The sequence below is a fragment of the Rhinoraja longicauda genome, chromosome 37, assembly GCF_053455715.1.
Source record: "Rhinoraja longicauda isolate Sanriku21f chromosome 37, sRhiLon1.1, whole genome shotgun sequence".
NCBI classification, from domain to species: domain Eukaryota; kingdom Metazoa; phylum Chordata; class Chondrichthyes; order Rajiformes; family Arhynchobatidae; genus Rhinoraja; species Rhinoraja longicauda.
This window is the reverse complement of record NC_135989.1, coordinates 10,251,864-10,277,249: the sequence shown is the minus strand read 5'-3', so window position 1 is coordinate 10,277,249 and position 25,386 is coordinate 10,251,864. Positions and strand designations below refer to the sequence as shown.

Sequence of the window (25,386 nt, the reverse complement as noted above, 5' to 3'; positions counted from 1 at the left end):
ATTCAGCCACGTTGTGCGTTGTGCTTACACTGAGAGTTTGTGCTCACAAACCTAACCACCGGAGCCGAATTTTCATCCAATGAATTTTGAAAAGCCTTTGCGTCTCCAATGGGCTCTTCGCGTGACCGTGCCCTGTTCCTTCTGCAGAGCGGAAACAAAGTCACGGTCACCACCACTCCGTTTGAGAACACTTCCATCAAGGTCGGGCCCGCCAGGAGGTCCAGCTACAAGACGAAGATGGCACGAAGGAATAAGAAAAGCTCGGGAAAGGACGGGCAGGAGAGGTAAGGAGGCAAATGTATGCTGTCTGTCTCACACTCATGCGCGCACACGCACACACACACACACGTACACACACACGTACACACACGCACACACACACACGTACACACACGCACACGCGCGCGCGCGCACACACACACACACACATGTCATAAGGCCATAAGGAATAGGAGCAGAAATTAGGCCATTCGGCCCATCCAGTCTACTCCGCCATTCAATCATGGCTGATCTATCTCTCCCTCCTAACCCCACTCTCCTGCCTTCTCTCCATAACCCCTGACACCCGCACTAATCAAGAATCTATCTATCTCTGCCTTAAAAATATCCACTGACTTGGCCTCCACAACCTTCTGTGGCAATGTACATGCAAGTACATGCACACACACACGCACACACACACACCGTACGCACACGTGCATCACATCCACACACACCCGCGCACACGCAAACACTGACACACACACACATGCATACGCACACACACATGTGGAAACACCACACACACACACTTACACACGTAGAAACACTGGCACACGCACACGCACACACAGGCGGAAACACTGACACACACACACGCATACGCACACACACATGTGGAAGCACCACACACACACACGTGGAAACATTGACACACACACATACGTACACACACATGTGGAAATACCACACACACATATACATACACATGTGGAAACACCACACACACACACATACACACGTGGAAACACTGACACACACACGCATACGCACACACACATGTGGACATACCACACACACACACACACACATACATATACATACACATGTGGAAACACCACACACACACACACACACACATACACATGTGGAAACACTGACACACGCACACACACACGTGGAAACACTGACACACACACACACACATACAGGCACAAACACAGAGATGCACTCGCACAGACACGTTCAGCAATGTTCAGCACCCTGCCCTCAGCAAACTGCCACCTCGTCAAATACTCCGTCAAATCTGTGTCTACGTGGACCGCGCAGTGTGTACCCTTCTGTGGTCTACAGGAGAGGGACGCGTGAACTCATGGTGTTCCCCTGAAGATGGGATTATCCAGGCTGACCTTTCTGTTTTTTCTCTCCCTCCCTCCAACCCCTCTCTCTCCCTCCTTCTCCCCTCTCCCCTCTCTCCTCCTCTCTCTCTCTCTCTCCTCCCTTCCCTCCCTCTATAACTTTCTCCACCCCTCTCCCTCCCTCCCTCCCTCCCTCCCTCCCTCCCTCCCTCCCTCCCTCCCTCCCTCCCTCCCTCCCTCCCTCCCTCCCTCCCTCCCTCCCTCCCTCCCTCCCTCCCTCCCTCCCTCCCTCCCTCCCTCCCTCCCTCCCTCCCTCCCTCCCCCTCCCCCCTCTCTCCCTCCCTCCCTCCCTCCATCACCCTTCTCTCTCCCTCCCTCCCTCCCTCCCTCCCCCTCCCTCTCTCCCTCCCTCCCTCCCTCCCCCACCCCTCCCTCCCTCCTTCTCTCCCTCTCCCTCCCTTCCTCCCTCCCTCCCTCTCTCGCTCCCTCTCTCCCTCCCTCCCTCCCTCCCTGCTGCAGTGGGAAGAAGCGCAGCTCCTTGTTCCGGAAGATAACGAAGCAATCGAACCTCCTCCACACGAGCCGTAGCCTCTCCTCGTTGAACCGCTCTCTGTCGTCCAGCGACAGCCTGCCGGGCTCTCCCACGCACAGTCTCTCCGCCCGCTCTCCACACAGAGCTACCGACCGACACCTGACTCGGGCTACTTAGGTACGGCCGCTCGGTCAAGCCATCTCACCACTGTCAATGGTGTGGGGTTCACGTAACAATGTACCCCTGTTTGGGACTTTAAAGACCCCATTTTAGATTTAGGTTTACTGAGGTACAGTGAAAGGCATCAGATGATACAACAAAATCAAACTCAAGTACAGGCTAGAGCAAAGGGAAAGATACAGAGTGCAGAATATACACCGGTCAACCAAAACATCATGACCACTGACAGGCGAAGTGAATAACATTGATCATCTTGTTACAATGGCACCTGTCAAGGGGCGGGATATATTAGGCAGCAAGTGAACAGTCAGTTCTTGAAGTTGACGTGTTGGATGCAGGAGAAATGGGCAGGAGTAAAGACCTGAGCGACTTTGACAAGGGCCAAATTGTTATGGCCAGACGACTGGGTCAGAGCATCTCTGAAACGGCAAGGCTTGTGGGGTGCTCCCGGTCAGCAGTGGTGAGTACCTACCGACAGTGGTCCGAGGAGGGACAAACCACAAACCGGCGACAGGCAGGGTGTTGGGCGCCCAAGGCTCATCGATGCGCGAGGGCAACGAAGGCTATCCCGTCTGGTCCGAACCGACAGAAGGTCGACTGTGGCACAAGTCACAGAAAATCTTAATGGTGGTCACGGGAGGAATGTGTCACAATACACAGTGCATCGCACCCTGCTGCGTATGGGGCTGCACACGGAGGACCAACAGCATATTGGGCAGGTGGTCATAATGTTTTGCCTCATCAGGTCATAATGTTTTGGCTGATCGGTGTAGTTTTCAACATTGTCGAGCATGAGTTATAGGGTCACAGAGTGACACAGTGGGGAACCGGGCACTTCAGCCCAACTTGCCCACACCAGCCAATATGTCCCATCTACACTAGTCCCACCAGCCTGCAATTGGCCCATATCCTTCTAAAGGTGCCTGTCCTATCCATGCACCTGTCTAAATGTTTAGTTTAGCAATACAGCGCAGAAATAGGCCCACCCACCAGGAATCTCCACACATTAACACAAGCCCACACGCATTGGGGACAATTTACACTTCTACCAAGTGCACAAACCCAAGCCAATTAACCTACAATCCTGCACATCTTCGGAGTGCGGGAGGAAGCCGAAGGTCTTGGCGAAAACCGAAGGGGCCACAGGTAGAACGAACAAACTCCGTGGTCAGGATGGAACCCGGGTCTCTGGTGCTGAAAGCGCTGTCGGGCAGCCACTCTACCGCTACGCCACCTATGTTTCTTAATCGTTGTGAAAGTCCCCAGAGATAAAGTCCACAATGGGGTGGTAATCAAATAACACAACACTTAAATACAACCAAATTAAACTCAGGGACAGGGTGTGGAGCAAAGGGTGCAGAATATAGTTCTCAGCATTGTAGTGAACCAGTTCCAGAGAGAGTTAGCAATGCTACTGTGCCAACCCACACATAGAAACACAGAAAAACGGTGCAGGAGGAGGCCATTCGGCCCTTCGAGCCAGCATTGCCACTCATTGTGATCATGGCTGATCATCCACGATCAGTAACCCGTGCCTGCCTTCTCCCCATATCCCTTGATTCCACTAGCCTCTAGAGCTCTACCTAACTCATGGCTGATCATCCACAATCAGTAACCCGTACCTGCCTTCTCCCCATATCCCTTGATTCCACCAGCCCCTAGAGCTCTATCTAACTCATGGCTGATCATCCAAAATCAGTACTGCCCCTTTCCGGCTTTTCCCCCACATTCCTTGATTCCCTCAGCCCTAAGAGGCACATCTCCTGTAAACTTTGCCCCCTCTCGGCACGGCACGGTAGAGATGCTGCCTTACAGCGAATGCAGCGCCGGAGATTCAGGTTCGATCCTGACCACGGGCGCCGTCTGTACGGAGTTTGTACGTTCTCCCCGTGACCCCCGCGCGTTTTCTCCGAGATCTTCGTTTTCCTCCTGCACTCCAAAGACGTACAGGTATGTAAGTTAATTGGCTGGGCAAATGTAAAAATTGTCCCTAGTGTGTGCAGGATAGTGTTAGTGTGCGGGGATCGCTGGGCGGCGCGGACCCGGTGGGCCGAAGGGCCTGTTTCCGCGCTGTATCTCTAAATCTAAAATCTAAAAAAAAAATCTCACTTTTGCCCTTTGGTCTTTGATTAACCAAACCATTATGACCACTGACAGGCGAAGTGAATAACATTGATTATCTTGTTACAATGGCACCTGTCAATAGACAATAGGTGCAGGACGAGGCCATTCGGCCCTTCGAGCCAGCACCACCATTCATTGTGATCATGCCTGATCATTCTCAATCAGTACCCCGTTCCTGCCTTCTCCCCATACCCCCTGAGTCCACTATCCTTAAGAGCTCTATCTAGCTCTCTCTTGAATGCATTCAGAGAATTGGCCTCCACTGCCTTCTGAGGCAGAGAATTCCACAGATTCACAACTCTCTGACTGAAAAAGTTTTTCCTCATCTCAGTTCTAAATGGCCTACCCCTTATTCTTAAACTGTGGCCCCTTGTCCTGGACCCCCCCCAACATTGGGAACATGTTTCCTGTCTCTAACGTGTCCAACCCCTTAATAATCTTATACGTTTCGATAAGATCTCCTCTCATCCTTCAAAGGGGTGGGATTCCTGGGAAGGAAGGGTTTGAGACTTTCATGTCCCTGCTGAGGTTGTGTGTGTTTATTTTCTCTCTCTCTCTCTCTCTCTCTCTCTCTCTCTCTCTCTGTAGGAGGTGGGGGAAACTCGTCCCAAAGCAGTTCTCCAGGCTCCAGCGTTCCCAACTCCCCGGCCAGCTCCCACCACATCAGGCCTAGTAGCCTCCACGGCCTGTCCCCCAAACTCCAGCGGCAGTACCGGTCGGCCCGCTGCAAGTCGGCCGGCAACATCCCCTTGTCCCCCCTGGCCCACACCCCGTCCCCCACCCACCCCTCCCCCCAGCACCCACCCTTCCCCCTGCCCTCCCACACGGTGGGCAGCTCCAACACCACCCAGACCTTCCACGCCAAGCTTCACTCCTCGCCGCCAGTTGTCAGGCCTCGGCCCAAGAGCGCCGAGCCTCCCCGGTCGCCGCTGCTCAAGAGGGTTCAGTCGGCCGAGAAGCTGTCCATGCCCCTGGCCTCCGAGAAGAAGCTGGCCATCCGCAAGCACAGCCTGGAGGCCTCCCACTCGGACTTCCGCAAGGAGGGCCACCACGCCGAGGTCAGCCTCCAGAGCCTGGCGGAGACGGACGGGGAGGTGCTGGGGCCTAGGCAGGACGCCGGTGACGTGGGAGCCTTCAGGCCCATGGCGGTGAGGAAGCTAGGCCGCCAGGAGTCCCCGCTGGTCGACCGGGACATCTTCTCCAGCATCCGGCAGGAGCGGGGGGAAGGCCTGGACCCGGTGCAGGAGCTGGAGGTGAAGGCCGGCGATCACGAGGAAGGCCCGAGGCTCGGCCAGGAGGAGCCACGGAGGCCCTGGTCCACCTTGCCCTCCGTCCACGGTGGCACCAACGGCCTTGGCAGAGGTGGGGCCGAGCTCCCAGCGAGGGGCAGCGCGGTGTCTCCGTTGCTGAAGGCCTCCAGCTTGGTCAAGCTTCAGATCTCCGAGCCCCCCGTGGACACGGACAAGGCCGGGCCGTGCGCTTCCCCGAGCGGACGGAACGGGGCTTCTTCCCCGTCCGTCCCGCCAGCCAACGGCGCCAGACACCCCGGACCCTCGCTCCTGGCCAGGCCCGACACCTTGGTGGCACGTCCAGAGGTGAAGGTATCTCCGGGCATTGCCTCGGTCAGCCTGACCATGTCCCTGCAAATCCACGGCCTGGCCAGACCTCCGGATAAAACCCAGCCGAGCAAGAGACACCAAGGGGTGCAGACAGAGCCTCTGGGTGGTGGGTGCACCCCGCCGATGGACAAGGGGGCCGCTGCGGAGCCAAGAGATGCTTCTCCGGAGGTAGACAAGCGACCGGGAGGCTCGGAGAAGGGGAAGGCGGACGATATCCCGGGCTCGGTCTCAACCAAAGGTGGGGCTGAGATTCCAGTGGGGCCCAGCACTGTGTTCCCTTCGCCGATGATCTCCGGGGTTGGCAAAGACCGGCAGGAGGGCAGCCCGGCTGGCGAGACCAAAGATGTGGTTGGTGAGCCGGGTAGAGTCGAGGGGAAGGAGCTCTCTTCCCAGGAGGGCCTTCCTCGGCCGGCCGAACAGCAAGCCACCGGAGACAGGGGCTCCGCAGCCAAGGGCTCCCCTGACGCCTCGTCGGAAGGTCACGCCGCCCCGGAGAGTAGGATCAAGAAGCCTCCCGCCTGCGCCCCGGGCGGACCGGGGCAAAGCGCCGCCGCGCCCACGGGCGGCGACAAGACGGGCTTTGTCAGCCAGTTGGCCACGGTGTGCAAGAGCGTGCTGGGGCCGGTGGAGATGGCCATCCCAGCAGCGCTCAGCGCGGTGGAGAGATGGAAGGCGGTGGAGAGCGTGAAGACGCTGGCTGAGCCGCGGGGGAGTGGCACGGCCATCTCCGCACCCGCTGCTAAACCAGTGTGCGCAGCAGCGGCAGTGGTGACGGCACAGGGCACGGACTGTCCCACTATCCCTGAACACACAGCGAAAAACAGTCAGAGGTTTTAGCAAGGGCTGTGTGCGTGCGTGTGTGTGTGTGTGCTGCGTGCATGCGTATGTGCCCGCACACGTATGTATGTGCACGTCCATGCGTGTGTATGCGTGAGGGAGAGAGATTTAGGTATGTGGAGGAATGTAAGTGTATTTTATGCATGTGTGTACGTGTTTCACGTATGTGTGGGGAGAGTGTGTGCGTGTTTAACGTATGTGTGGACCGGTGTGTGTGTGTGTGCATGTGTTTAAAGTGTGTGTATGTTTAATGTGTGTGTGTGTGTGTGTGTGTGTATATGCTGCCTGTGTGATTTATGCGCGTGTGTGCGCACATGTGTGTTTTATGTGTGTGTGTGTGTGTGTGCGCGTTCTATGCGTGTGCCTGTGTGTTTTGTGAGTGTGCGTCTGGTGTGCGTGTGTGTGTGCGTGTATGCGTGTACATGTAATAAACAGAAGCCCTGCAAATAACTGGGCGTTTATACAAAAATCGAACACTTCCTGAGGTGAACTTCGCAACTGGGGGAAATTTAAAAACAAAAAAACTTAAGAATCTCGGATTCTGAATTGCCAAGGTGCCCGTTCAGTTGACAAACAAGTTGCAAATATTTCGGAGGAATGTGAAAGGTTTCAAGAATATTTTGTGTTTCAGCATCACATGGCTGCATGTTTGCGTCAAATATACTGGCTAAGTGCATTACATGCCTAAACCGCTTTCACAATGTCATTATACTTAAATATTCAGAAGTGCTCTTGTATAAAAGGGGTTAGTGATTTATTGAAGTTGTGTAAATTGGCTGCAGATTAGCATTCGAACCCCAAAACTGACGCCTTGCAGTCTGAGGGAGTATTTCTAGCTTCAGAATTAGCGTTGCGTTTGTTCTTCAAGGGACCCTGCCACCTGTGAGCTTGTGCCTGGGAAGGCAAGCGTACTTGATCCAGCTCTTCCACCTTCTCTTCCCAATGTAGAGTTGTTAATGGATGGGGGAGAGGGAGAGAGTATTAATTCCCAGGATGTGGGGTTCCGCGTGCTTCTCATGTCGGCCATCTTTTATTATCCCTTGGCTGGTGGCTTGTCGGTGTCGGAAGACACCTGTAGTCCCTTGTGTGGATCAGACCAGGCAAGGATGTCTGTTCCCATCACTAAAGGACATACGTGAGCCAGATGAGCTTTTACAACAATGTCCATGCATGTTCCTGTTCTGAAGCACTTCTGTGGCCTGCTTTTTGATAGCTATTTCTGTGGCCTGACTCCGACTGTTAAACTAGGTGGCTAAACTAGATGGTTCGGTAGCAGGCAGATTATCACACCGGGGGGTGGGACTGGGGTGGAGGTGAATCAGACTGAACGCTAGCTCATGGAAGGACCATTCAGAAGCCTGGTAACAAGAGAGGTAGAAGCTGTTCTTAGATCTGCTGGTGCATGATATCCAGCTTCAGTACCTTCTGCCCAACGAGAGCAGGGAGAAAACGATTAGGCCAGAGTGAGAAAAGTCTTTGACTAAAGAGAAACATAAAAAGCTGGAGTAACTCAGCAGGTCACACAGCATCTCTGGAGAAAAGGAATAGGTGTCGTTTCATCATAAGATCATCAGTGATACCAGTAGAATTAGGCCATTCGGCCCATCAAATCTACTCCGCCATTCAATCATGGCTGATCTATCTCTCCCTCCTAACCCCATTCTCCTGCCTTCTCCCCATAACCCCTGACACTAATCAAGAATCTATCTATCTCTGCCTTAAATATATCCATTTACTTTGCCCCCACAGCCTTCTGTGGCAAAGAATTCCACAGATTCACCACCCTCTGATGAAAAAAATTCCTCCTCATCTACTTCCTAAATGAACGTCCTTTAATTCTGAGGCTATGACCTCTAGTCCTAGACTCTCCCACTGGTGGAAACATCCTCTCCACATCCAAGCCTGTTTCGGGTCTGGACCTTCAGAGTCTAAAGAAGGGTCTCGACCCGAAATGGCACCGATTCCTTTTCTCCAGAGATGCTGCCTGACCCGCTGAGTTACTTCAGCTTTTTGTGTCTCTCTTTGATTTAAACCAGCATCTGTAGTTCCTTCCTACACACAAGGTCTTTGACTGTGTTGGGTACTTTCCTGAGGCAGTATGTCGTGTGGATGGAGTCCATAATTCCTCTCCGGCCTAACTCATCCCATGAGCTTGCTTGTGGTCCGTACCTCTCTGTTACTCTCTTCTCTCCCTATTCCTCTGAGGTGGGATTGGATCCTTGCGAAACGTCGCGCCATCATGCAGGGAACTCCCAGTGCGAGCTTTAGCTGTGAAATGATTTCTTAGCGGTTGAACGGAGGACATTCCTGGCCCATTTCCTCGGGTGCTCTGGCAGTAATAATCTCTCCAAGTGGATTTGTTAGCCGGCAGGACTTAGTTCAACTCATCATCACTCTAACATTCACTTTGCCAACCGGGATTGGGCAAGTTGGTGACGCCAGTGGGAAAACAGAGACAAGATTGGGGCTGCTGTCCTATTAGTTCTCATGAGAAAAAACATGGTGGCCACATGGCTCCCGATTTTCTTTTCACGGACTAATAGTGCTGCACTCAGCACCAGAGTCCCAGGTTCGATCCTGGCCAGGGGCCGTTTTCTGTGCGGTGTTTAAACGTTCTCCGTGTGACGTTCCAAGCTTTTTCCAGATGTTCCAGTGGATTAATTGGTGACCCCCCACCCCTCCACATATGTTGCCCCTTAGCGTAGGTAAGTGGCACAAGGAATGGAAAGTGAATGTTGTTGGATGTGCGGGAGAGAGAGATAGAGAGAAGGTAAGAGGACTAGGTGGAAATAAGAAGAACTGGCTGGTGAGGTTGTTTGTTGTGCCAAATAACCACCTACATTGTTGTACTAAGCGTGGAAGATGTGAGAAAGACTTGGACTGCTTATGTTGCTTGCAAGCTGATGTCAGGAGAGAGCAGTCCCACTATTTGGCTTAGTGAAGTCGACCTAAATGGACTCATCGGAATGTGTTGAGAATAGCACTCTCCCATTCAACCACTCTAATCCAGTGCCAATGGACTTCGCAAGATATCACAGGTCAATAGAGAATAGGTGCAGGAGAAGACCTTCGAGCCAGCACCGCCATTCAATGTGATCATGTCTGATCATTCTCAATCAGTACCCCGTTCCTGCCTTCTCCCCATACCCCTTGACTCCGCTATCTTTAAGAGCTCTATCTAGCTCTCTCTTGAATGCATTCAGAGAATTGGCCTCCACTGCCTTCTGAGGCAGAGAGTTCCACAGATTCACAACTCTCTGACTGAAAATGTTTTTCCTCATCTCAGTTCTAAATGGCCTACCCCTTATTCTTAAACTGTGGCCCCTTGTTCTGGACTCCCCCAACATTGGGAACATGTTTCCTGCCTCTAACGTGTCCAGCCCCTTAATTATCTTATACGTTTCGATAAGATCTCCTCTCATCCTTCTAAATTCCAGTGTGTACAAGCCTAGTCGCTCCAGTCTTTCAACATATGACAGTCCCGCCATTCCGGGAATTAACCTAGTAAACCTACGCTGCACGCCCTCAATAGCAAGAATATCCTTCCTCAAATTTGGAGACCAAAACTGCACACAGTACTCCAGGTGCGGTCTCACTAGGGCCCTGTACAACTGCACACAGTACTCCAGGTGCGGTCTCACTAGGGCCCTGTACAACTGCACACGGTACTCCAGGTGCGGTCTCACTAGGGCCCTGTACAACTGCACACAGTACTCCAGGTGCAGTCTCACTAGGGCCCTGTACAACTGCACACAGTACTCCAGGTGCGGTCTCACTAGGGCCCTGTACAACTGCACACAGTACTCCAGGTGCGGTCTCACTAGGGCCCTGTACACCTGCACACAGTACTCCAGGTGCAGTCTCACTAGGGCCCTGTACAACTGCACACAGTACTCCAGGTGCGGTCTCACTAGGGCCCTGTACAACTGCACACAGTACTCCAGGTGCGGTCTCACTAGGGCCCTGTACAACTGCACACAGTACTCCAGGTGCGGTCTCACTAGGGCCCTGTACACCTGCACACAGTACTCCAGGTGCAGTCTCACTAGGGCCCTGTACAACTGCACACAGTACTCCAGGTGCAGTCTCACTAGGGCTCTGATCGGCGTTGATCGTGTGAATGAGTGGCGCGGTATGACGCTGGATGTGAACTGCGTGGGAATGGACAGGGAGCTCAATGCACTGTAATGGTGGACACTGCAAGTCTCTCTAGCGGTCGAATGGTTGAACTCTACTGCGCCGTTCGATGAGGCCAGCCTAACGCCACAATTGTTTGTTTTTGCACTAGGTTTAGTAGCGGCTCTGAGAAATGGAATTGGATATCTAAAGGAAGAGGGGGAAGGCTAAGGGGTAGGAACGGGGGATCGCAGCTAATCCTGTTGCTCTTTCTTACGTGAATGGGCCAAGTATGGCCCTACAGTACTGTGAGATTAACCCAGATGCTCACTATATAATGTTGTAGGTTCCACCCATGAAACGATGGGGATTTCCAATGAACTGTTACTTGAACTTTGAAATGCCCTGATGCCAGGGATGGGTGGGTGTCTAGTTAAATGCAAAGCTTCATTATGCTCTGCAGGGAGAGTAGCCTTGTCATTTGACCAATGCCCACCAGCGTAAGACTATCCACCACCACCCACCACCATCTAAGTGAGTCTGATTGAGGGTCTCGACCCGAAACGTCGCCTATTCCTTCTCCCCAGAGACGCTGCCTGACCCGCTGAGTTACTCCAGCATTTTGTGCCTCTGTACAGTTTAAATGGCTGGCTCCTGCCCACAGCCTTTGCTGGCTACATGGTGGGCCTCTTGTTTCATCCATCTTGCAGCTCAAGATGGATCCAGTGTAACGCTGTAAGGCTTAGAGGAAAAGGGTACTACGCGGATGCAGGATATCTTAGGAGAAACAAGGAGCAACGTTTGTCAAGGCTGCTTGGTTTCTTATTGAAAACATTCTCTGATTGTGGTCGTCCTTTCTCCCTCCTTCTCTACACGGTGGGTGCAGCGGCAGAGTTGTTGCCTTACAGCGCCAGGGACCCGGGTTCCATCCCGACCGCGGTTGCTTGTCTCCACGGAGTTTGTACGTCCGTTCTCCCCGTGACCCGCGTGGGGGTGTTTTCTCCGAGGTCTTCGGTTTCCTCCCACACTCCAAAGACGCAGGATTCGTAGGTTAATTGGCTTGGCGTAAATGTAAATAGTCCCTCGTGTGTGTAGGATAGTGTTAGTGTGCGGGGATCGCTGGGCTCGGTGGGCCGAAGGGCCTGTTGCTGCGCTGTATCTCTGAACTAAACTCTGCTGTGGCGCCAATGTGCAACCCACAGTGCCAGTGGCGTTGAGCTCTCTGTTGTCAGGTTTACACACTAACAACCAGTGGGAAGGTAATACTGGGCGGACGTTAAATAAATTGATGACTTACCATTGCCCGCATTGTAGCCACCCCTCCCTTCAAACACTTGTTTTAGACAATAGGCAGAAGACAATAGGTGCAGGAGTAGGCCATTCGGCCCTTCGAGCCTGTACGCAACGCCATTCAATGTGATCATGGCTGATCATTATCAATCAGTACCCCGTTCCTGCCTTCTCCCCATACCCCCCTGAACGGTTTTCATACCTTTCGAGGGTTTACAGAAGGTCAACAAATTCTCCAGCTGATGATATACTGATGGTCGACAATCAGAGCTTTCTCCTCGGGTGGAATTACCAATGCCATGGGCTTTAGTTTGAGAGGGGCAAAGTTTAAAGAGGACGTGCGGGCAAGTTTTCTTTACACAGAGGGTGGTGAGTGTGTGGAACGTGCTGCAGGGCTGGTGGTGGAGGCAGGTAGGATAGTGGCATTGAAGAGGATTTTGGATAGACACATTGATATGGAGGGATATGGACCATGTGTAGGCAGAGGAGATTAGTTTAATTTAGCATTATGTTTGTCACAGACACAGTGAACTGAAGGGCTATTCATCTGCTGTGCTGTTCTATGTATCAGAAGTTTATGTTTGTAGGTTAATTGGCGTCAGTAAAATTGTAAATCGTCCCTAATGTGTAGGATAGCGCAAATGTACGGGGATCGCTGGTCGGCGCGGACTCTTGGTGAGATAAACTAGTGTGGACATATACTGGTGTATAAAATCATGAGAGAAATAGATCGGGTATAAGCACAGAGCCCCTTACTCTGAGTAGGAGGATCGAGAACCAGAGGAAATAGGTTTAAGGTGAAGGGGGAAAAATTTAATAGGTACCAGAGGGGTAACCTTTTCACACAAAGTGTGGTGGGTTTATGGAACGAGCTGTTGGAGGAGGTAGTTGAGGCAGGGACTATCGCAACGTTTAAGAAACATTTAGACAGGTACATGGATAGGACAGGTTTTGAGGGATTTGGGCCAAATGCGGGCAGATGGGACTTGTGTAGCTGGTACAGGTTAGCTGTGTGGACAAGTTGGGCTGAAGGGCCTGTTTCCACACTGTAAGACTCTGATGCTATGACTATGTGCTGTGTGCTTTATCTTGAAGTCAACAACCATTAAAATGCCACAGAATTCAGCCCAAACCAAGTCCATTATCCCATTAGCTGCTTTATCTCTGGCCTTTGCCCAACCATCTGCCTATCAATATCCCCCTCACCTTTATCAACCTATTACCTGCCAGGATTTGTCCTGCCTCTCCTCCCCTCCCCCCACCTCTCTACTAATCCCTCAACTACAATCAGTCTGAAGAAAGGTCCCAACTCGAAAGGTCACCTATCCATGTTCTCCAGAGATGCTGATTGACCTGCTGGGTTACTCCAGCACTTTGTGTCGTTTTTCAATAGCTGGGCCTCTGGATTTTTCGCTTAAACATTTTGCCGCTATTCCCGCTCGTAGTGTTGCAAGAAATAGCAGGTCTCCTTGCAGATTTGACTCAGTATTTTAGTAGTTGCGAGCAGCAGATTGTTGGGACTAGAACTTTGCTGTAGAACTGTGCACGTAACAATATTAAACCTAACCCTAATGATACTGGCTAATGTATCCACAGCTAAAAGCTACGGGGAAATGTAATCTCTAATGAGTCAAGAATTGAGTGCATTGAGAGGGTATGGACCACAGACTGTCGAACCACAAGCATCGCTTGGTACACGAGATGGTTTCAGTGTTTCGGGGAGGTGGAGAGGGACTTTTGAGAAAAGTTCTCCAAGTACTTCGTAGGTCAGGCAGCGTCTGTGGGGACTGAGCTAAAGTCATGATCCAGAATGGGGGTCTTCATCAGAGCCCAGGACAACCATACTAATTCGGTAGGACACAAGGTCAGAGGTTATGGGGAGAAGGCAGGAGAATGGGGTTAGGAGAGAGAGATAGATCAGCCATGATTGAATGGCGGAGTAGACTTGATGGGCCGAATGGCCTCATTCTACTATCACTCATGACCTCCGTACAAAGTGCTGGAGTAACTCAGTGGGCCAGGCAGCATCTATAGAGAACATGGATAGGTGACTTCTCAGGTAGAGACCCACCTTCTTGACCCGAAACATCACCTATCCATGTTCTCTAGAGAAGCTGCCTGACCTGCTGAGTTCCTCCGGCACTTTATAGACAATAGACAATAGGTGCAGGAGGAGGCCATTCGGCCCTTCGAGCCAGCACCGTCATTCAATGTGATCATGGCTGATCATTCTCAATCAGTGCCCCGTTCCTGCCCTCTCCCCATACCCCCTGACTCCGCTATCCTTAAGACTTTGTGTCCTTTTGTTTCTCAAATCATAAGCAAAGTTCAGCTTGCATTTTCTGCTCTCTCGTTAGCTCGGAAGAGATTGCCGGGAGTTAGTCTCAAGAAGGGTAGGGAAGTACTCCTATGTTTCCTTTGTGTATTAACCAGCCTCTGCAGTTCTGCGTTTCTACACGTTAACTCAGACCATGTCTCCTCAGATGCTGCCTGCCTTGTGAGCTATCTCCAACACGTTCTGCTCTAAGCTGAAGGTAGTCGACACGAAAAGCTGGAGCAGCTCGTCGGGTCAGGCAGCATCTCTGGAGAGAAGGAATGGGTGACGTTTCGGGTCGCGACCCTTCTTCAAGCCAGTCTGAAGAAGGGTCTGTGCACCTGAAACGTCACCCATTCCTTCTCTCCAGAGATGCTGCCTGTCCCGACGAGCTGCTCCAGCTTTTTGTGCCTGTCTTTGGTTTAAACCAGCATCCGCAGTTCTCTCCTACTCTGCTCTAAACTGAAATGGGTATTTATAACATATATTAAATATGTATGTGTACTGGGTGTGGCAGTGTTTCTGCTGACCGCAAGGAGCAGCTGGCTTGCTTGTGAACTCTGGGTGAAAATTGAATGCACAATCAGAGCCTTTTCAGTTTCCATTGAAAACTTTCATCCAGCAAATCGCCGCTCAACTGTCCCGCCAATCGAAGCAATGATTCCTGCTGTACCCAGAGACATCGCTGCTTGTGTGTGCGCTCGTGTGTGTGTGTGTGTGTGTGCGCGTATGTGTGTGTGGGCTCAATCCTCTATGCCTCCCGGTAGTTTCCAATGTATCACGTGCTTTGTCTCGTCCCTATGCAAAAAAAACGAACAATTCCCGCTTGGTGCTTTTGTTTTAGCTCTCCCCCCCCCTCCTCTCCCCCCCCCTCCTCTCCCTTCCCCCCTCCTCCCCCCCTCTCCCTTCCCCCCTCCCCCCCCCTCCCATCACCACCACCACCCCCCCCACTCCCCCTTGTGAGTTAGTTCATAAAGTGACTAATAATTATGCATTGAATCAAAAAGTTGCTGTCTGTAATGACATTCCTGGATGTGTTTGTGCAACATATCTGCACTGTTATAACTGTAATTCTGTAGGTTGGAAGAAAAAGGTACTGTTTCTTAAAAAGAAAAAAAAATGTGAATTATTACTATTTAATATATATAATATATATATATATGCCAGTTGTTCGAAAGTTCTGTGAAAGACTAATGATTATTAATAACCTCAGCCGGACGATATTTGTTGGCAGTAAGGCAATGAATTAGTCAGTGTTGGACTGCACCTGCCAACCCATCCACGTGCCCATCGCTGCCCCCACTCTGAGTGCCAGGAGCAAACAAACAGACCGCTGGAGGGGCAGCGTCTGTGGAGGGGAAAGGAACTGTCGACGTTCTGCATCGAGACCCTGGCCCAAACGCCAATTAACCCTTCGCCCCCACAGATCCTGCCTGACCTGTGGGCGTCAGGAGTTATGGGGAGAAGGCAGGAGAATTGGGTTTGGGAGGGAGAGATGGACCTGCCACGATTGAATGGCGGGGTAGACTTGATGGGCCGAATGGCCTAATTCTGCTCCTATCACTTATGACTCTGCTAAGTTCCCCCAGCAAAAGATAGACACAGAGTGCCGGAGTAACTCAGCGGGTCAGACAATAGACAATAGACAATAGACGCAGGAGTAGGCCATTCAGCCCTTCGAGCCAGCACCACCATTCAATGCGATCATGGCTGATCACTCTCAATCAGTACCCCGTTCCTGCCTTCTCCCCATACCCCCTCACTCCGCTATCCTTAAGAGCTCTATCCAGCTCTCTCTTGAAAGCATCCAACGAACTGGCCTCCACTGCCTTCTGAGGCAGAGAATTCCACACCTTCACCACTCTCTGACTGAAAAAGTTCTTCCTCATCTCCGTTCTAAATGGCCTACCCCTTATTCTTAAACTATGGCCCCTTGTTCTGGACTCCCCCAACATTGTCAGGCAGCATCTCTGGAGAACACGGATATGTGACTTTTTGGTTCGGGACCCTTCTTCAGACTGAGAGAGGTGAGGAGGGGGGGGGGGGGGGGGGGATGGGTGAAGAGCTGGAGGTGAGAAAAGACCTGGATAAATCAGGCACGGTTGCAAATTACCTTAGGCAGAGAGGTGCCATGGTCGTGGTTCAGACAGCATCTCTGGGGAACACAGATTTTGTTGACGTCACTCTTGTTGACTAGGGAATGTGTGATCTCGAGGGATACAATGTGGAACTGTGAAACTCGTTAAACGACCAGGGAGGAGGAAGGCGACAAGGGGTAGGGAGGGCGGTGTAGGTAGAAGTTATTCAAAATGAGGGAATTCAATATTCATACCACCGGGTTGTAAGCTGCCCAAGGTGCTATTCCTCCAGTTTACATGTGGCCACTCTGACTACTCCAGCAGTTTTATTTCCTGCTCCGGCTTCCACCAGCTGTAGTTTCTCTTATGTTGCTGCTCGAAGAGTTGAGGTTTCCTCGTAAGAACGAAGTTGAACAAGCCAATTAAGGCGTCGCCACTTTCCATTAACTATTTCCATCAACTTGACACCAAAAACCCTTTCCTCCATCTCTGTCAATGCGATCCATTGCACTCAGCACTAATGCCCAATCCCCCCTCTTGCATTCAAAGACAGGCACAAAATGCTGGAGTAACTCAGCGGATCAGGCAGCATCTCTGGAGAAAAGGAATGGGCGACGTTTCAGGCCGAGACCCTTCAGACGGTCGAGACCCAAAACGTCACCTATTCCTTTTCTCTGGAGATGTTGCCTGATCTGCCGAGTTACTCCAGCATTTTGTGCCTGTCGTCGGTGTAAACCAGCATCTGCAGTTCCTTCCTGGCCATCTCCATGCAATACCACTCGCTGTCGTGGTTAATGAGGCTCATTGAGATTCAATCTTATTCAGACACGTCGCATGGACTTTCAATTACGCCTTCTGTTTTGTGACCCGGGATTGGGTCCAAATTCTGATCGGCATCTGTTCCCAAAGACACATTCAACGATGTTGCAACCGCTGGTCTCAATGCAAAAGTTGACCCAAGAGAACAAATGCAACAGACACTGAAGCCCGAAACAAAATTGGAGATGTTGGAAATGCTCAGGAGGCCGGGCAGCGTCTGAGGAGGAAAGTGTTAACTCTCAATCTCTCTCCTCAGATGCTCCCTGTCCTGCTGTAAGATCCAGCTTCTCTGTTGGACCTCTGGCTGAGGAGTGATTGACAAGAGTGGTAGGGCCAGTTATCCAGAGTCGTTGAATGAATTGTTGAGTGCACAAGGTTGTTGAGTGCCCAGCTACAAAATGTTCCTCGTGCTTCCGTCGAGCTTTGTTGGAACAGTGTAAGAAGCAGAGGACAGAGGGGTGAGTGGGGATGAGATTAAATGCACTGGGCACCATCATCCACAGAAGGCCCAGATTCATCTGTTGGCTTTGCCCACTCAACTTGGGTGGCGGTTCAGGACTTCCAAGTGGCGAAGTTGGCAGACGGTTGCAATGACAGCAGGTGCAGCTGAAATGATTGGCATTCAGCTCAAAGTGCGGAGAGACTCAGGTGTTCAGGGACCTTCTGTTGAAAGAGGAAGGAACTGAATTTTGGCTGGATGGAGTTGGAGCTGCTCCAAGTCTTGAACTAACCCTCCCGTGGTTGCTGATGTAATTGTGTGAGCATTGCTAGCCCTTTCCAACTGCGGAACAGGGACAGACAATAACTGGGGCATCTCTAGTGGGAACTAAGGGCCGATGGCTTCTCCCAGTTTGTCCTATGTGTTTCTAACATCTCAGAGGTGGGAAAACAGTGCCAAACTAATCATTTCATGTAGACAATAGACAATAGGTGCAGGAGTAGGCCATTCGGCCCATCAAGCCAGCACTGCCATTCACCGTGATCATGGCTGATCATTCACAATCAGTACCCCGTTCCTGCCTGCTCCCCATACCCCCTGACTCCGCTATCATTCAGAACCCTATCTAGCTCTCTCTTGAAAGCATCCAGAGAATTGGCCTCCACTGCCTTCTGAGGCAGAGAATTCCACAGATTCACAACTCTGAGTGGAACATTGTTTCCTCATCTCAGTTCTAAATGGCCTACCCTTATTCTTGCAATATGTAATTTAAAATCACTTTTATAAAATGCAAATAACTCCTCTTAACTCCATATTCAATACAATACAATATCTTTATTGTCATTGTACAAGTGCAACTTCTGTACATTAATTAGCCATGTTCATATTGCTTTAAATGTTTTTTAAAACCCTAAACATCTTCAAATTCCATTGTCGTGGGGGTTAGCGGGAGGTCGGCTGAGGTGTGCACCCTCTCCAAAGTTCCCCAATCCTTCCTGTAATGGGGAGACCAGAACTGCACACAATACTCCAAATGCAGCCTCATTAAAGTCGCACCGAGCTGCATGGTGACCTCCTGACTCTTATACTCTTTGCCCTGACCAATGAAGGCAAGCATACTATTTTCCGTCTTGACCACTCTAGATAGAGTCAGACAGCATGTAAACAGGCCCTTCGGCCTGCAGAGTTCACACCAACCATCGACCACCCACATACACTGGTTCTCTGTCATCTCACTTTCTCATCCACTCCTTGCGCACTCCTGCCAATTTACAGAGGGCCAATAACCCTACAAACCCATAGGAAGGAAAACTGCAGATGCTGGTTTAAATCGAAGGTAGACACAAAATGCTGGAGTAACTCAGCGGGACAGGCAGCATCTCAGGAGAGAAGGAATGGGTGACGTTTCGAGTCGAGACCCTTCTTAAGAAGGGTGTCAACTGAAAAAGTCACCCGTTCTCTCCAGAGATGCTGCTTGACCCGCTGAGTTACTCCGGCATTTTGTGTCTACCAACCTACAAAGCCGCACGTCTTTGGGATGTGGGAGGAAACCAGAGCTCCCGAAAGAAACCCACACTGGGACGCGGGGACAACGTGCAAACTCCACACAGACAGCGCCCGAGGTCGGGATCGAACCCGGGTTTCTGGCGCAGTGTGGCAGCGGCTCTACCAGCTGCACCACTGTGCCACACCAGCTGAAGGGGTGAGTGCATTCACTACTTCAGTACCTTGCTTTGCATTCTAACCTGTCCTTCCTATGTTGAGAATTGAATGAAGGGTCTCGACCCAAAACGTCACCCATTCCTTCTCTCCAGAGATGTTGCCTGTCCCGCCCAGTTACGCCAGCATTTTGTGTCTATCTTGCATGTGCAGTGACGGCTGGATCACTAAGAATGCCTCATCGCAAGGTCATTATGATCACGGCCATTATGATAGACAATAGGTGCAGGAGGAGGCCATTCGGCCCTTTGAGCCAGCACCGCCATTCAATGTGATCATGGCTGATCATTCTCAATCAGTACCCCGTTCCTGCCTTCTCCCCATACCCCCTGACTCCGCTATCCTTAAGAGCTCTATCTAGCTCTCTCTTGAATGCATTCAGAGAATCGGCCTCCACTGCCTTCTGAGGCAGAGAATTCCACAGATTCACAACTCTCTGACTGAAAACGTTTTTCCTCATCTCACTTCTAAATGGCCTACCCCTTATTCTTAAACTGTCAATGTCATCAGCTTCATGAAGCTGCCTCACATTGTCAGGTGACGCTGCTCTGAAATGATTTGTGATTTCCACCACCCTTCAGAGTTTTGCCAGCCTCACCCCCTTCAGGAGTATGAGGTAAAGAATTTCACTGGAAAATATTTTTTTATAGTAGTAGTTTAGTTTATTGTCATGTTTACCAAGGTACAGTAGAAAGCTTTTTAGTTGGGTGTTATCCAGTCAGCGGAGAAACTATACATAATCATGATCAAGCCGTCCACAGTGTGCAGATACAGATTGAAGGGAATAACGTTTAGTGCAACATAAACTCTAGTAAAGCCTGATTGAAGATAATCCGAGGGTCTCCAATGAGGTAGATGATAGGTCAGGACCGCTCTCCAATTGATGATCGGTTTGTAGGCTAATTGGCTTGGTGTAAGTTTAAATTGTCCCTGGTGTGTGTAGGGTCGTGTTAATGTGCGAGGATCGCTGGTCGGCGCGGACTCGGTGGGCCGAAGGGCCTGTTTCCACGCTGTATCTCTAAACTAAACTAAACTAAACTGATTTGAGTGCAGGCACCATCCTGAATGGTCACCCCTAATTGTGGGACCGTTGAGTACAGTGTGAATGTTGAGTACAGGATTGTTTATGACTTTGTTAACATAGAACAGCATCAGGAACATGCTCTTATGTTCATCAGTGATGGAAGCAGAATTAGGCCATTCGGCCCATCAAGTTTACTCTGCCATTCAATCATGGCTGACCTATCTCTCCCTCCTAACCCCATTCTCCTGCCTTTCTCCCCGTACCCCCTGATACCCGTACTAATCAACAATCTATCTATATCTCTGCCTTAATAATATCCATTGACTTGGCCTGCACAGCCTTCTGTGGCAATGAATTCCACAGATTCACATCTGCCAGTACATGATCCACATTCCTGCGTATCCCCAGATTTGATGTTCATATTTCTCACCGATAATTATCACCCAGGGCTGAGCGACTAAGAGGAAATGGGCAGGCAAGGAAGAGGCATAGAAATACATTTGCACTGCAATAGATATACTATGTTTAGTGGGAGAAGACCCTCGCACTCTAACACGACTCTCCAAAGTCTGCTCAGACTAGCTTCCAGTCTCCACTCCAGCTGAGGCCGATGTCATTGCAAAAGACGGCGATCGCTACAAAGATAAACAATTACTCAATAAACAGCTTCACGCACTGTGGATGTTGAAGCTTCAGATCTCTCGCAGAGCAATAATTGTGTAGATCAGGGAGACGAAACATGTCTTTCAGTCGAATCCTTTCCCCTCTACGTGTCAATGGCTTGTGTTTGAGTTTAGTTTACTGTCACGTGTACAGTGAAAAGCTTTTTTGTCGCGTGCTTAACCAGACCGCGGAAAGACAAAGACCCGCCTACCTTGGAAGCCATCTTGGATATTGTCAAAGCAGTGACACACAGTGGATGGATGCGGGATGTGACGCTCTGGAGCTAATGGGAAATAATATCCAACAGGTTTTTTGATTGTTCACTAACTTTAGAAAAAAATGGAATTGAGAATAAAATTAGAAACACGTCTTTATATTAGTGGACCGAGGAAAATCTGCCCTCATCAATAAGTTATAAGGCACGTCTTCAATTAAGAGTATGGAGCTATAATCGATGAATCAGTATTTTTTAAGCGTCCAGTATGTGTTAGAATTGATTTGTATATATCGAGTCATCTTTACAGAATAAAATAAATGGGAGCTGGCAAGAACTCGTACCTGGAGATCCCTGCGCTGTTAGACAGTGAACATCGCAGGGCAGCCTGATGTAATATTTATACATTTCACATCCTTATTGCCTTAAATTTATTTTCCTCACTGCTTCTGTACTTCACTGATTGTGTGGAAAAAAAACATTAAAATTAATTTTAAAAATTGAGCCCTGTTCGTCATGATTGCATTTATTTGACCAGAATCACGAAGAGAGAGAGAGAGAGAATATTATTCTCCAAAAGGGCTCAAAGCAAACTGATGCGTGCAAGTTTTGGAAAGAACCGCAGATGCTGGTTAAAACCGAAGATAGTCACAAAAATGTCTGAAGAAAGGTCTCGACCCGAAACGCCATCTATTCCTTTTTCTCCAGAGATGCTGCCTGTCACGCTGAGTTACTCCAGCTTGTCGTGTTCATCTTTGATGTGTAAGTTTAGAAGGGGTCCCGCTTCACACAGAGAGTGGTGAATCTGTGGAATCCTCTGCCACAGAAGGTAGTTGAGGCCAGTTCATTGGCTATATTTAAGAGGGAGTTAGATGTGGCCCTTGTGGCTAAAGGGATCAGGGGGTATGGAGAGAAGGCAGGTACAGGATACTGAGTTGGATGATCAGCCATGATCATATTGAATGGCAGTGCAGGCTCGAAGGGCCGAATGGCCTACTCCTGCCCCTATTTTCTATGTATCTCTAAACTAAACTAAACTAATGCTAAAGTAACTTACATCCAGCGAAGTTTCGAAGCTTTAGAATTAGGACACATCATATAAAGCTTTGTTGCATGAGGTTTTCTGGTGGGCTTGGAGATATATTTAGCAATGAGATTGGAACTTTAGTTCATTTCAGTTTAATTGAGTTTTGGTGGGCCAAAGGGCATGTTTCCTTGCTGTATCTAGTTTTAGCTTAAAGCAGATTTTAGTTTAGTTTAGTTTAGAGATACAGCCAGGAAACAGGCCCATCGGCTCACCGACTCCACGCCGACCTTCGATCGCCCGCACACTAGCTCTATCGTACACACGAGTACCATCTACTCCCTGTTGCAGCATTCTCCTACTTTCTCAGCTGTTGTTGTGTTCTGCCCACCAGCCATCCACCAGGAACCTCCCCCTCGACCTGCCCTCCATGAGTGAGCTGCCAGCAGCACAGCTCCAATGTGTAGCATGTCCAGTGCTAGTGTGGGTGATTGCTGGCCGGCCTGGACTCGGTGGGCCACACAATGCACGCACTCTTAATCTAGTTGTTGGAGGTCAAAGCTGCCTAGTTCCTCGTGACAAAGCACGTCTTCAAGTTTTGTACTTTGTAAAATCCTGCCTTGTACAAATTTCAGACAGTTTAGTTTATTGTCACGTGTACCGAGGTACAGTGAAAAGCTTTAGTTGCGTGCTAAAACCAGTCAGCGGAAGGACAATACATGATTGCACTCGAGCCATTTATAGTGATAAGAGAATTACATTTAGTTCAAGGTAAAGCCAGTAAAGTCCGATCAAAGATAGTCCGAGGGTCGCCAATGGCGAACAGAGATGCAGTGAAGAAAGCGAATGGTATGTTGGCATTCATAGAGAGGGGATTTGAGTATAGGAGCAGGGAGGTTCTGCTGCAGTTGTACAGGGCATTGGTGAGACCGCACCTGGAGTATTGCGTACAGTTTTGGTCTCCTAATCTGAGGAAAGACATTCTTGCCATAGAGGGAGTACAGAGAAGGTTCACCAGATTGATTCCTGGGATGGCAGGACTTTCATATGAAGAAAGACTGGATAGACTCGGCTTGTACTCGCTGGAATTTAGAAGATTGGGGGGGGGGTCTTATAGAAACTTACAAAATTCTTAAGGGGTTGGACAAGCTAGATGCAGGAAGATTGTTCCCGATGTTGGGGAAGTCCAGAACAAGGGGTCACAGTTTAAGGATAAGGGGGAAGTCTTTTAGGACCGAGATGAGAACGTTTTTTTTTCACACAGAGTGGTGAATCTGTGGAATTCTCTGCCACAGAAGGTAGTTGAGGCCAGTCCATTGGCTATATTTAAGAGGGAGTTAGATGTGGCCCTTGTGGCTAAAGGGATCAGGGGGTATGGAGAGAAGGCAGGTACAGGATACTGAGTTGGATGATCAGCCATATTCAATGGCGGTGCAGGCTCGAAGGGCCGAATGGCCTACTCCTGCACCTACTTTCTATGTTTAAATACTTACCAATCCCGAGGAGAAAGCAAAGAAAAAGACATTTGGGGAATGGCGGACGGTGTGGGGAGGTGGAGATAGTGCTGAATACCAGTAAGTCTCAGGGATTAGTTGGTTGACTATCAACTCAAGTTGAAAATGTTTAGCTGTCGGCTGAGAAACCTTGGCTCTACCTCCAGTGTAGGAGGTGTCGTGATATCCAGGCGCTGTCAACTGGCTCCTGCTGTCAAGTCGGGCTGCAGGGCCTGTTTCCATGCTGTATGACTCTACGACTCCATCTATGTGCCAATCTAAAAGCCTCTTAAATGCCACTATCATATATGTTTCCACCACCACCCCATGGCAGCGTGTTCCTGCCAGGTGTAGATTTAGACTGATTTACTTTGGCTGGGACCTTCCTAATTTTAAACACCTCAATTAAGTCTCTTCTCAGCCGTCTCTGATCCAATAAAAGCAACTCCTACTTATCCATTGATCCCTCGAAGCTAAAATATTTGAGTCTTAGCAACATCCGAATATAATCCCTTTACCTCCCCCCTCAACTCCATCCAAGGACCCAAACAGTCTTACCAGGTGAGACAAAGGTTCACCTGCACCTCCTCCAACCTCATCTATTGCATCCGCTGCTCTAGATGTCAACTTATTTACATCGGCGAAACCAAGCGCAGGCTCGGCGATTGCTTCGCTCAACACCTGCGCTCGGTCCGCATTGACCAAACTGATCTCCCGGTGGCCGAGCACTTCAACTCCCCCTCCCACTCCCAGTCTGACCTTTCTGTCATGGGCCTCCTCCAGTGCCATAGTGAGGCCCACCGGAAATTGGAGGAACAGCACCTCATATTTCGCCTGGGCAGCTTGCAGCCCAACGGTATGAACATTGACTTCTCCAACTTTAGATAGTTCCTCTGTCCCTCCCTTCCCCTCCTCCTTCCCAGATCTCCCTCCATCTTCCTGTCTCCACCTATATCCTTCCTTTGTCCCGCCCCCCTGACATCAGTCTGAAGAAGGGTCTCGACCCGAAACGTCACCCATTCCTTCTCTCCCGAGATGCTGCCTGACCTGCTGAGTTACTCCAGCATTTTGTGAATAAATACCTCCGAATATAATAAAGTCACGTCTATGATAGACCTTTGATCTTGAATGCGTCTGTGTTAACCAGTGTTGAGAGGGAAAAGCTACGTGCTTGATGTAAATACATCCAATTAGCAGTGGGCAAAGCCTTCTCATCCCTCATCTCCACTTCTTAATGCCACCATTAATCAACGTATGCTAAGTGTACTTTCTACCAGTGAGGAGAATATTGATGGCATTTGGATGTTATGCTCCAGTTACTCAATACTGCATAAAGATTAACTGGATTCTTTGAGTTTCAGATTAGTTTTTCATCAAGTCCTGAGCCAATTTAACATTCTATATTTAAATGTTAATTGAGATTTTTTTTCATTGCAAGGAACAACCTCGAAGGATTGGAGAAAATGTATGGTGTAGGAAGGAACATAGAAACATAGAAACATAGAAAATAGGTGCAGGAGTAGGCCATTCGGCCCTTCGAGCCTGCACCGCCATTCAATATGAT

The 25,386-nt window shown here is 50.0% G+C and overlaps 1 protein-coding gene across 1 annotated transcript in view; it reads left to right on the top strand.

The window, feature by feature from the left end:
• LOC144610584 (microtubule-associated serine/threonine-protein kinase 1-like) overlaps window positions 1–14,659 on the top strand; it is a 128,619-nt gene extending 113,960 nt beyond the window's left edge. The window contains 4 exon segments of the mRNA XM_078429392.1: window positions 95–284; window positions 1,857–2,005; window positions 2,008–2,046; window positions 4,765–14,659. Of these exon segments, the coding sequence (XP_078285518.1) occupies window positions 95–284; window positions 1,857–2,005; window positions 2,008–2,046; window positions 4,765–6,629 (2,243 nt within the window). The 3' untranslated portion in view covers window positions 6,630–14,659.
• Window positions 14,660–25,386: the final 10,727 nt, after the last annotated feature.